The 13,986-nt window shown below is 40.2% G+C and overlaps 1 protein-coding gene across 1 annotated transcript in view; it reads right to left on the bottom strand.

Annotated features, from left to right (window-relative positions):
- The window catches only part of CNTNAP4 (contactin associated protein family member 4), a 557,814-nt gene that overhangs the window by 183,372 nt on the left and 360,456 nt on the right, over positions 1 to 13,986 (bottom strand). The window contains exons 8-10 of the mRNA XM_082267662.1: positions 13,099 to 13,360; positions 6,071 to 6,220; positions 4,480 to 4,651 (exon numbers count right to left, since the gene is read on the bottom strand). Coding sequence (XP_082123788.1) covers positions 4,480 to 4,651; positions 6,071 to 6,220; positions 13,099 to 13,360 — 584 coding nt within the window. The remainder of the gene's footprint in view (positions 1 to 4,479; positions 4,652 to 6,070; positions 6,221 to 13,098; positions 13,361 to 13,986) is intronic.

Below are 13,986 nucleotides of genomic sequence, written 5' to 3'. Positions count from 1 at the left end.
GTTTGTTCCCTATGCTAGGGTCGCTAGTACGGTATTTGTACATTAATATCATATCCCCTCTCAAGCCTCTCTTCTCCAGAGAGAATAAGTTCAATGCTTGTAGTCTTTCCTCATAGCTGAGATCCTCCAGTCCCTTTATTAGCTTTGTTGCCCTTCTCTGGACTCTCTCCATTTCCAGCACATCCTTCCTGAGGACAGTTGCCCAGAACTGGACGGCATACTGGAGATGCGGCCTGACAAGAATCTTGTAGAGTGGGAGAATTATTGTTTTGTCTCTGGAGTGAATCCCCTTTTTAATACATGCCAATATTCTGTTGGCTTTACTTGAGATTGCATGTCATTGCTAAGCTTGTTGTCTACTAGGACCCTCAGGTCCTTTTTCCATCTTTGCTTTCCCCAAAGGCTCTCCCCTCTAGTGAGTAACTTGCATTCGTATTTCTGGCACCCAAATGCATTACCTTACATTTTTAAACATTAAACCTCATTTGCCATGTAGATTAGAGATGTCGCGAACATAAAATTTTCCATTTGCGAACGGCGAACGCGAATTTCCGCAAATGTTCGCGAACGGGCGAACCGCCATAGACTTCAATAGGCAGGTGAATTTTAAAACCCACAGGGACTCTTTCTGGCCACAATAGTGATGGAAAAGTTGTTTCAAGGGGACTAACACCTGGACTGTGGCATACCGGAGGGGGATTTATGACAAAACTCCCATGGAAAATTACGTAGTTGACGCAGAGTCGGGTTTTAATCCATAAAGGGCATAAATCACCTAACATTTCTAAATTGTTTGGAATAACGTGCTTTAAAATATCCAGTGTGTGTATACTATCAGATATGATGTTGTATCGATCAGGTAGTGTAAGGGTTATGCCCGCTTCACAGTGACAGACCAAACTCTGACAGACCAAACTCCCTGTTTAACGCACCGCAAACAACCGCAAACAGTCCATTTGCACAACCGCAAACTTCCCATTTGCACAAGGTTGGATACCAAGCTAGCCATGTCCCATTCCTTGTCACCACTGACATCATTGAAGGTCTCTTCCTCCACCCAGCCACGTACAACACCAAGGGTCCCCGAAAGGTGACAACAAGCCCCCTGGGACACCTGCTGTGGTTGGACTTCCACCTCCTCAAAGCCACCTTCCTCCTCTGACTCCTCTTCTCCAGACTCCTCTCTGCGTTGCTGCAGGTCCAGCAATCGATGATGACAAGGCTGCTTCTGGTTGTGATGGTGACTACAACTCTTCCTCTTCATGCTCATCTACGGCCTGATCCAGCACTCTTCGCAGGGCACGCTCCAGAAAAAACGCATATGGGATGAGGTTGATGATGTTGCCTTGGGTTTGACTAACCAAGTTTGTCACCTCCGCAAAAGGACGCATGAGCCTACAGCCATTGTGCATGAGCGTTTAGTAACGCGGCCAAAAAATACCCAGCTCCGCAGAGGCTGTCCTCTTTTTTTTAAATTAAAAAAATCTGTTCTTACCAGTTTAATATCTGTTTTGTCCCCTATCAGGGGCCGGTGTATGGAACAGATTTTAGGAACCGGGAGATGGACAAAGATGGTTGGTCGGCCCTCTTACTTCCAATTTTGAGCACGACGCGTGCGCCGCGCAGTGTACTGTGCCACCCTATATGAGTGGTGTGTTAAGTAGTACTATTCTTATCAGTTTAATCTCTATATGAGTGTTGTGCACACAGTACAGTCTGTGGGCCTGTGGCCTCTCACACACGGGCAGGCAACTGCAATATATATATATATATATATATATATATATATATATATATAAAAACAGCAGACTGATGTACCAGCCCTAAAAAGGGCTTTTTGGGGTGCTGTCAAGACGCTGTCCTTACAGCAGATGGGTCTTTGAGGACTGGAGTGGACACAGAACACTGGCCTAGCTATTAATTCAGCAGCAGCAGCACTCTCCCTGCTCAAACTAACACTGATGCTTCAGAATGAATCTAAGATGGATGCTGTCCTTGATTTTTTTATAGGAGGTGGGAGGGTCTGGGAGGGAGGGTATGCTGATTGGCTGTAATGTGTCTGCTGACTGTGAGGTACAGGGTCAAAGTTTGCTCAATGATGACGTATAGGGGGGGGGACCGAACATCGCATGTTCGCCCGCTGCGGCAAACGCGAACAAGCGATGTTCGCCGGGAACTGTTTGCCGGTGAATAGTTCGGGACATCTCTAATGTAGATTCCCATCCCATTATTTTGTTCAGGTCATCATGTAAGATTACCATATCCTGCATAGAAGCTGTTTCCCTATTGCTATCGTCCGCAAATACGGAGATTGAGCTGTTTATCCCATCCTCTAGGTCATTTATGAATAAATTAAATAGGATTTGTCCCAGGACCGATCCTTGGGGGACCCCCCTTTCCACACCAGACCAATGTATTATGTGCTACATAAACCCCCCAACCATGGACGACTATTTTTTTATTTGGGGGATATACTCCCCTGGTCAGGCTGGTTTGTATGGTCTTTTTGAGGATCTCTTTCCCAACCTGCAAATTCACAGGAGAAGAATTTATTTACCAGATGCAAACACTTGATAGGTTAAATGGCCACCTATAGGCCCCCTCACACTGTAAAAGTCCTGTTGCCTTGGTTCGGAGTAATCCTGGTCCTCCCTTACTGCCATTAGATGGTATATATACATTTTGTTATCCACTACTTGGGGACCCAACCAGTAGCTTAACCCTACCTGTTAAAAGAAAGCCTTTATCCACCTTCATACAGGTGGGGCTGTATAATCTCTTTAAAACCAACATTCAGTACAGTAGGGTTTTTAAAAATGTAATATTTTGGACTAGGATACTCCTATTACAGCTGTGAATAATGAAGGCTGCAAGCTAACTCAACAGTTAACACTAATGGCATACTGGAATATGGCAAATTGGGGTACTAGCCTCAAATTTCACTAGAACAATATCTGCAACGAGTTTATATGTGAACAGTTTTCTGTATGGACAGGATTGGACCTTTTCTCCAATTCTATTTTTTCCCCCAAATTAAAAATGGTAGATTTAGTCCTAGCTTAACTTAAAGTTAATTTTCCAAGCAATTGTGGCTCAGATCTGCTGGGGCAGAGATTGATTTTTCTTTTTAATACTATTACATTAGTATAATATTTGTTTCTATTTAATGAAAATTGAACTTTTAATATGTCATACATTTACATTAGTCTGTGTACTGTTGCTGAGCTTGCTTGTTCTACGCCTGTTGCCTGATCTTCTGCTGGTATTAATATTCTTACATGTGTTAGTTCATTTTAGAATGTCATATTTTAATTTTCCTGTCTCCATCTGTGCAGTGAAGATGATGAACAGCTTTGTTTAATTTGTGGCTTTATTTGTTTGCTTGGATCAGTAAAATCATAAGTGGCTGGAGGCTTTACTAGTCTGTGATATTATGATTCTAGTAACTCCTTCATCTATTGCATTGCTGACGTATATAAAGTATGTTACATTTTGTAGGATAGATAGATAGATAGATAGATAGATAGATAGATAGATAGATAGATAGATAGATAGATAGATAGATAGATAGATAGATAGATAGATAGATAGATAGATAGATAGATAGATAGATAGATAGATAGATAGATAGATAGATAGATAGATAGATAGATAGATAGATAGATAGATAGATAGATAGATAGATAGATAGATAGATAGATAGATAGATAGATAGATAGATAGATAGATAGATAGATAGATACACATATTGCTGTAGCAAGGTATACTCATATAGGATTATTTATCTGTTGGTAATTATGGTTTTGTCTCTTTAGTGTATTAACAACTAAAAGTATGCCACTTTCAAGAGAGTCAATATACCAGGACATTTTTGAACCCAGTTTTCTTGGCTGACCTGGTTCAAAGAAGCCAATAATGCTAGGTGGTTTGCATTTTTCGTGTGTTAAATGCAATCAGTCAGAGTGGATTGAGTTGAAACTAGAGAAATTAAAGAAAAACGTGTGATTTGTCCAGGGCAATGAAACAGTTTCACACAGCAAATACTGACTTTCTTTTTATTCCTCTGTTGTCAACGTTAACATTTTGTGCCCTTACACTGTTATGCCAATGACCAAATACAAGTGCTCTTCAATGTAATAAGTCACCTGCTCCTCTATACTCAGAAATACCACAAATTTTATTTGATCCCAAAGAAGCAGCAAAGGAGCACATAAATAGTGATATAGGTGTATAGATATATGTGTATAAGGTCCAGAAAACTTGGCACAGCCTCAGCTGTCAATTCCCACCATAAACTAAAATTGAAAATCTAAAACTTCATGATAATTATTAACATAATACCCATAATTATCATTTCATTGACAGCTAAAAAAGCTTTATATTCTGGAACTTAAGCACTAAAAAAAGCAAGTAAGAAATAATATGGATAAGTCAGAAAATGTAAGGATAAGATGATAAACATGAAGATAACATTCCTACCTGTCAGTGATTCCGCATAAATCAATCTGTAGATCACTGAAATTTCCAAACAAACTTTGCTGAACTAAAATAAGATCCACCATCCTGGAACCAAAGGAAATTGATTTCATGCAACCCAAAAAGGTTCCGACAGGCTTTTTACATTCATAATCAGTATTGTTATTGGGACATCCTGAAAATAAAGGCATTGACACAAGTTAAAATACATTTTATAGAACATGACAGTATTGTCTGATTGGAAAACAAGTAATTAAGCAGTAAAAAGCAACTTTACAAAATATCACTAAACCCTTATTTTACTAATGGCATCCACTTTCTAAATATATTCAATTCATTGAGATGATCACTATAGATGTAGGCACTGTGGAGCAATTCATCCTCAATGTTCACAGTTGAATCACTCACCCCTGGTTCCCCAAATCCACAGTGACTTGGCAAAGATAAGGTTGATGTTTAAAATGACAAGTCAAGTACAATATATATTCCTGCTAACTTTATACTGGGATCGCACCTATATTGTGTGTTACCACACGTTAAAAGATGTGATTATGCCCTTAAATTTACTGAAAGATCCAATTTAAGCTATTAAAGATGCACTTTTTTTAAAACATGTTAGATTTCTTTGTCAGGTATTATGGCTGAGGAAAAAAACTAATTTGTTTAAAAACATTTTCAAAAGTTTATTATGAACTTTGTTCACTATTATATACTCTGAACTTTATCTTATGTGAGTGTTACCACTTAGTGGTCTGGTATTATTTTATGTATTTACACTATATTCACTTGTTGTTATGAGATTTTTTCACTTGGTATTTTTATAATCATGGTTCAGAATATTCATTAATATGTGTTTTTTGTCACAAGATATTATTGTTTATGGATTATTGCAGTTATTATTCTTTTTATTTGGTATGTATTATATATAATACAGGGGTAGCGCTCTACCATTTATCAATTATATTTTGAGTTTATGTGGGAACACATATAGGTGCACAGCAGCAGAATTTTCTGTTCTTTGCGCATAGTAGCACAGGGGATCATACACTTTTTATTGGAACCAAAGACAGTCAAAGCGAGAGAATGTCTTCAGCATGGAACCTCGCAGGACCCCTTCATCAGGCATGTGTAATTTCACATGCCTGAAGAAAGGGTCCTGCTAGGCTCAGAAACGCTGCTTCTACTGTAATAATGTGATCGCTGAATAAAGTTTTGGACCCATTGTGCTGGGGATGTTCTCTCGCTTCACCTGTTTTGGTAAATCTCCCCCACAACCTATTACAGAGCATACAGTGCTGTGTCTGAGAGGTCTGGATTATTCAACCCTTGGGGGGTCTGACTGAACCTAACATATATTGTTGTATTATGTATTACACCATATACAGTAAGCTTGTCTCAGAAATGCACCAAAATAATATGCCTATTTCCCAGTATGTATTGGTGGTTTGGCCTGTCAAATGTCATATTTTTAGGTATTTAGTACAAACTGAAGTTTTACTATATATTTATATCTATCTGAAACTGTCTTTATGTTTATCTGCCAACATAAAAACAAAAATACTAAAACAAAATTTAAAAAAATGTCATGCCTTACCTCCAAAGTAATAGTTTCCTCCAGATGACACTTGAAAAGGTAGAAGCATATATAAGATTGCAGATGCATCATTGTCTATTGTTAAACTTGCACGATTTTTTTTTATTACAAGATAAACGACATGCCACTGTCCATTATTTAACTCAAAAGCTGTAATCAAATAACCAGAACAAAATATTAACATAAATATGTTATTTATTTAACAAATACCCACTTATCATAATAAAGCATACATATAATAAACTTTAGGGTTATTAACAATTCAAGCACTATTTCAATAATTATGTGGCAGGTACATACATACATATTGTCAACAAAATGATTAACGAAACAAAGTTAATGAGTGCATTAAAGAAGACCTGTGCTATAAAAGATGTACCCAAAAAGGTAAGCCAAAGGTAAAGGACTTAACAATAGCATTGACTATAGGCTCCAAGCAGCCAATACAGACTTACTATGCCTTTGTGTCATTGTATGGGGTGGCCATTAGAGTTGGGTGAACGGTTTTGGCCACAAAAAAAATTCAGCCTGAACATTGCCTGTTCGCCCGTTCGGCAAACACTCAAATTTGCAAGGTGTTCGGCGGCTGTTTTCCCTGCCAAACACCCTGCAATGCACTGCGCACTGCACAGTGCATTAAAAGCCCTGACTGGGCAAAGTTTTACCCAATAAAGGCGCAGTGAATAGCTGGTTGTTAAGGAGCAAGGCTGGGAAGCCAGCCACAGCGCCCTTAACAGCCAATGAGTCATCAGCTGTCAATGGGCTTCCCTGCTGTCATCATGTAGACCCATCATCAATCACAATCCTGCCACCACCGCCGACCCAAAAAAGGAAAAAAATGCTCCACTGTCACTAAGGAAAAGCGCTGAATGCCTGGCTTGCAGTTTGGCAGTTCTTAAATAGGTAAGGGGCGGAGCCACCTGACAACATCACCTGGTGGCACCGCCCCTTGTGATATCACCAGTGCATGCTGGGTCGTGATGTCACAAGATGCCACCAGGTGACATCGCCAGGTGGCCTCGCCCTTACCTATATAAGAACTGTAAAATGGCAAGCCAGGCATTCGGCGGTTTTCCTTAGTTCATGGCAGAGTGTTTTTTTGTGTTCTTTTTTGTATCGGGCGGTGGAAGCGGCATCGTGATTATGATGGGGGCACTGTTTTTTTATTTTTAATAAAGGAATTGTCAAAACCTGCCTCCTGTTTTTATTTATTTTTAGACTTTTTTGGTGAATGTACCCCATACTCATTCACATAGGGGGGCTGAGACCTGGATTCTGCTCAGCCCCCCAACTGCAGATCCCCCCAACTATTGCCCAGGGATGTCAGGAAGAGGCCCTTATCCCCATCAACCAGACAAGAGCCCCCCCTACCCCAAAACAGCCCCCTATGTTGAGGGCATGTGGCTTGGTAAGGTTCAGGAGGGGGGGCTTACTCATCCCCCCCTCCTGACCTGCTGGACTGCATGCTCGGATAAGGGTCTGGTATAGATGTTGGGAGGGACCCCACACCATTTTTTTTGCATGGGTTCCCCTAAAATTCATAGTAGACCTGAAGGGCCCGGTATGCATTGAGGGGGGGGGACCCCACAAAGTTTTTTTTAACATTTTTCTATTTCCGGCTATAGTATTGTATTGTTGGTAATTTAAATGTCATTTCATTCATTTTTTTCTTTAGGAATTTCAGTTTTGCTGCAGCAGGTTCTATCCAGGGTACCGATGAGCCACTTTACAGGAAGACTAAGGGGACCGCCCAGGCACTAATTTTAAAGGAATCTTTCAGTTTTATTGTTTCACTTTAAGCATCATTAAAATCACTACTCTAGAAAAAAAACAACCTTTTTAAGAAAAATTGCATTGATACATGTCCCCCAGGCCAGTACCCAGACCCCATACCCTTTTTATGGTCAATAACTTGCATATATATCTTCAAAATGGGCACTTTTGATTTTTCAAGTTCGGGTCCCATAGACTTTAATAGGGTCAGAACTTTTTCTCTGTTTGGAAATTCTGGTGCAAACCACACAGGGGGGTGTTCGGCCCATCTCTAGTGGCCATCTTGGTATAGTAGCAGAGCTTTGTATCCTCATATCAAAGCTGTCCCCCGATCACTGGTGATCTAAATACTGGTGGAGAAATATTCAAGATGTGGCAGGAGAGGTGAAGATTAGAATTGAATTCAGAATAATGAAGCAGGGTGATCCTTGTGCTGCAAGTCCTTAGGTACAGCTTTCTTTTAAGAAAAGAGAACAATGAGCAGCATAGTAGTGACCTTTTAAACCTCACATCAAATGTTGTGAGACTAGCAGTAAAAGGAAGCAGTGATCTCAGTCTGCAGATATGCTCAAAGCACAAGAAATTAACTGCTATTTTATAGGAGGAATGCAAAGAAAAATGTAAATTTGTCAAGGTACTGCTTAGGCACAATTAACATTTCTATATGATAACTAACATGTATGTACCAACTACATTGTTACTCTTTGATGATCCTTTTCCTTTTGAAGGGTCATCTTATTTGTAAACAAAATGTAAGGGTGGTTAATTTATTGTTACAGAATCTGCAAGTAAGGGTCCTTTCACACGGCAGTTTTTTTATTTTTTTCGCTCAATGACTTTTATTTATTTTTTTTAAACGGACACGGATGACACTTTTGTAGGGTCCGTTCTGTATGTCCGTTTTTCATCCATCCATTTGCGGATGAAAAACTGACATAATGTATGTCTATGGGATTGCGGACGTTAGCGGATGACACCGCTGACATTGTTTTTGCATCCGTTCCGTTTTTTAAACGGAAAGAAATAGGGTTCTCTTCCATCTCAAAAAACGGAACTGAACGGAATGGACGCAAAACCGATGTCAGCGGATGGTCATCCGCTATTGTCCGCAATCCCATAGACATACATGTCCATTTTTCATTAGCAAATGGATGGGAGGAAAATCGGACATACGGACCGCCCGTGTAAAAGGACCCTTACTGTATGTGATTAAAGTGTATTTTTAGGTAGAAAAAAAATATTATTTATTTATTTAAGCCTTTGTACTTCTTGTTGAGATTCACATCTCTGTTTGTACCTTTGATCAGTGTAACTAAAAATTAAATTAGGGAACATTTTAGAGATGTCCCCAGAACATTATATAAAGGGTAATTCTTCCAATGGGGACACCTACCCCAGGGACAACTGTCTAAAAGGGAGATTCTACTCAATTTGGGAAATGTTCAGTGGTGGCCACCCATATGGGGAGCAGAGGCATCACCCCCCAATCCATGCGCCTGGCCCCTAATCTACATGCATGGTGCCGGGCGCATGGATTTCAATGGTTTTTTTTTTAAGCACATGATTAGAGCCTGAGGCTCTAATGGACTTCAAAAAAAGTGAGCTTGGGGTGCAGAGCACTGTGCCTTGAGCTCACCCAGTTGTGTGAAATGAGGGAAATAATATTCACTAATGTCTTCCTGCTTCTCATCCCAGCCAATCAGGAAGTGGGTCCTGAGACCCGATCGGCCGGGAGTACTAAGACCCAATTGTCCACGAGTCCTAAGTCCCAAGTGGGCAGGAGGCGAAGAAACTGCCGGGACTTGGGAGCAGATGCAGGGGGGGGGGAAAGCCACTGAAGCGATGACCTGGATTGGGTAAGTGCTGGGCTCGCAGGCGATCGATCGATCGAGCAACAGAGTTGGGGCACCAGCCGCCAATGGAAATGTTAGCAAAAACTATCTTGAAAGGGATTCTAATCCTGGTTTAAATTTTAAATATATAGAGTAAGCACACCACATATCAAACATGTATTAGGCATATACTGTACATACAATTAATAGGTACAAAATATCCATTTATGTCATATCACATCAAGCACAATACAGGATAGGTATTCACTCCTATGAATCCAACCAACAAAAATTCATGCATGTATATGTGTAAATCATATAGCAGCTGCTGTTCAGAAATACATACAGGAATGCAGTACCCAGAATAAAGTAATAAAAGAATCCTAGTACTGGTTTTACCCCTCCCTAATCTATATACAGTAACATTAAAAAAAATTGGCTTATACTGTAATACACTTTATTATTTACAATGATAGTATTCAGCATATTATTATTATTTTTTTTTTTTTTAATTTCATGTCTCTTTATATTTTTCTACTTATTTACCTTTACATACAGTCTGATCTGTTACAGTGGTTGGGACAAATTTAAAAACCGTGTGTGGTGCTTTCGAAGTCCTCCAATTACTCATATGACTAAAAGTGTTTTTACAAATGAAAAATAATTGTTGTTGAAACTGCTTAAAAAGTATTCTGTGGAGTTTGACTTGAAATGTTGAAGAATGGATTGGTTAAAACACCTGTTGACTTTTCTTTCTTTGTTTTTCTGTCATATTGGGGAGATTTACCTGTAAGTGGCCAAACATGGTTTGAATTAAATGCAGCAGGTTGAATTAAAAAAACAAATAGGCTCCTTCATCCATACAAGCAAGGTGGATGAAGGAATCCCCCGCTGTGACACTGCATTCTGTCAGCGACCCATGCAAATATCAGAACGCACTGATAAGCAGCTACAGCCACTGATTGAAATGAGGGCCGGTCTCAGCTAGCTTTACTTCCTATGCTGGAGGGAGAATCAAAAGTGAGAGGACATCTGTCCTAAAGTCCATCTAAGACTACAGCGCTAACCTGTTATTAAGGTGGCAACAGTGCAGTATTTTCATGAATAAGCATTGTGACACTGTTAAAGTGTTACTAAACTCATAACAGTAAAAACAGTGTGTATATGTAGTAAAGTATGCTTGTTATACTCGCTGTGAAACCTGAGGGGTTAATCTTCTGCATTGTGTAAAAAAGGTTGTTTGATCTTGTCGTCTCTGATCCTCCCTTCCTTCCACTGTCCCCTGATAATTTCCTGATAGAACAGAGCATTTGTAGTCAGGCTGCATATGCTCAGTTTGGTGTGTATAGAGAGTTCTTTCTTTTTTTCTTTTCTTGGGAGGGTGGCAGCACAGGGCCAATCAGCACTGTCCAGACAGAGGGTCAGGGGTAGTGCAGTCTCATAGGACAGTCAGAAAACTCCTCCTACAAGCTTTAACCAGTGCTTGGCAAGACACTGATAAAATTCACAAGACTGCTATATACTGCTAATGAGAAATGGTATTTAGGAGTTTATATTTACTAAAAAAAATTGCATTTCCATGTTCTGTGTACTGTTACATAGTTACATAGTTACATAGTAGGTGAGGTTGAATAAAGACAATAGTCCATCTAGTTCAACCTGTGTAGGTGTGTGTGGCTGTAATCATCTCACATACCCCTGAATGTTCTGATCCTTGAGATGTAAGTCTAAGAGTCTTTTGAAAGCCACCATACTACCCGCAGAAACCACCTCTTGTGGTAGAGAATTCCACAATCTTGTTGCCCTAACAGTAAAGAACCCCCCGCGTTGCCTGAGGTTAAAACGCTTCTCCTCTAATCGCATTGTATGCCCTCGAGTCCTCATGCAATCCCTTCGAATGAACAGCTTTTTTTCTAAGCTGGGATCCCCATTAAGATATTTATAAATTGCTATCATGTCCCCCCTCAGACGTCTCTTCTCCAGGGAGAATAAATCGAGCGATTGTAGACGCTCTTCATAGTCAAGGTCCTCCAATCCCCTAATTAGTTTAGTTGCCCTTCTCTGGATTCTCTCCAGCTCCAACACATCCCTCCTGAGGACTGGCGACCAGAACTGGACGGAATACTCCAGATGCGGTCGGACCAGAGTTTTATAAAGTGGAAGGATTATAGTCTTATCTCTGGAATGCATCCCTTTCTTTATGCATGCTAATATTCTGTTGGCTTTGGAAGCTGCCGCTTGACATTGCATGCTGTTTCCTAATCTATCATCAACCAAGACTCCCAGATCCTTCTCCATTTTTGATTCCCCCAAGGGCTCCCCTCCTAACGTGTATTGTGTTTTTATGTTTTTAGTCCCCAAGTGCAAAACCTTACACTTCTCCACGTTAAACCTCATTTGCCATGTCGTTGCCCACTCTGTTATTTTGTCCAGGTCATTCTGTAGGATATCTGCTTCATGTTGTGAAGTTATTGCCCTGCCCAATTTTGTGTCATCTGCAAAAACTGATATCGAACTACTGATCCCGACCTCAATGTTGTTTATGAATAAATTGAACAAGGTTGGTCCCAAGACTGAGCCTTGGGGGACCCCGCTTACCACCTCAGACCAGTCTGAGTATGCGCTGTTTATTACTACCCTTTGGACACGCCTTTTTAGCCAGTTCCGTATCCAAGAGCAAACCCTGCTATCGATACCTGCAGACCTTATTTTATAAATTAAGCGCTTGTGGGGAACTGTATCAAACGCCTTAGCGAAATCCAAGTACACCACATCCACTGGTCTCCCCCTATCTAGCTCACAGCTCACCTCCTCGTAGAATGTTAGGAGATTGGTTTGACAAGAACGCCCATTTGTAAACCCGTGCTGATTAGTGCTGATGATGTTGTTGTCCTTAGCAAACTCTACGATATAGTCCCTTATCATCCCCTCCAGAAGTTTACATACTACTGATGTCAAACTGACAGGCCTATAATTTCCCGGGATATGCCTCTGGCCCTTTTTGAATATTGGAATCACGTTAGCTTTCTTCCAATCCCCTGGTACATCTCCTGTCCTAATACTGTCAGCAAAGATCAGGAACAGTGGTCTCGATATAACTTTACTGAGTTCCTTGAGTACTCTCGGATGTATGCCATGTATGTGGGAGACCAGATATAGTAATTGCGGGCTCCTGGGTTTAGTAACACTTTAAAGGAAGCTGACATTCAACAAATCTATCTACATGATCAACAAGTGGTTTACCAGGGGGAACAAAGAAAAACAAAAATGGCTGTGTTAATGATATGTACAAATTACCATAGATATGTCATTTTTGCTTTTGATCATAGTTTTTCTTTGGGCAAATTCATAATGAGCATTACGTGATAGAACAGCCGATTCTTAAATTAGAGGTCATGTGGATGGTGGTAAAGTGATGCTTACCTGTTGTCGTTTCTAAGTACAATCGCTCATATTTAAAAAGACTCATATGAAGCTTTCCTTCAGCAAGATATAATACAAAAATAAATGGAGCAGAGCTAAGCTTAGTGGCAAAAAGTGTGCCTTCCTTGTTCCAAGTACGGAAATTAAAAGAGATGATAAATTCTTCTTGCATTGATAATCCAGGCAGGATCAAATAGCTGTTTGAATTAAGAAATGTAACTGGGACAACTGGATGCTCTTGGCAAGAAAATGAAATATTTCCCTAGGGGTTAAAAAAGAGAAAGCAAAAGCTATAAAACATTTAATCAATGCTTTACAGTCATAGTCAACAGCAACATAATGATACCAAGATTTAAAGTCTTTTAATAGATTGTGTGACACGGAGGATAATGTTCCTTGAACATTTATACCTACTAACAATGCAGGTTTTACAAAATTCAATGAAAGAGCACAAGTGTATTATTTAGCATAACTTTAAAGGAATGTAGTTTGCTAATTATTTCATCCGTGAATACACCTAGAAAACATGTCTTGTTAATCGTACTTTAAGGTCAGCTTTTTTTTTTTTTAATTCGTTTATTGAAACAAAAATAAGGCTTATAACAAACCACCAGATAAACACAGTAAGCAGTAATAGTGCAACGGGAAGATGCACAGCTCTCGGTTGACATAGACAGTATGGAATAACAGGATAACAGCATAGTGGAACTTGGGGGCGGATATCCCCCAACAGTCAAATCCAAGCATTCCAACCCCCTAGAACCCAGCACATCGGGAAATATGGCACCAAGAGTGTAGACAGGAGCTCCAGGGCCACCGCGGGGCAGACCCCCGCCACCACCGGCATCCAACACATGGCCGGAATCAGGCGCGCGGAGGGCCGCCCCC

Source organism: Pelophylax lessonae (genome assembly GCF_965119305.1).
Source record: "Pelophylax lessonae genome assembly, chromosome: 1".
Taxonomy (NCBI): Eukaryota; Metazoa; Chordata; class Amphibia; order Anura; family Ranidae; genus Pelophylax; species Pelophylax lessonae.
Note: the sequence above shows the minus strand (reverse complement) of the source record. Positions and strands in the feature narration are given on the sequence as shown.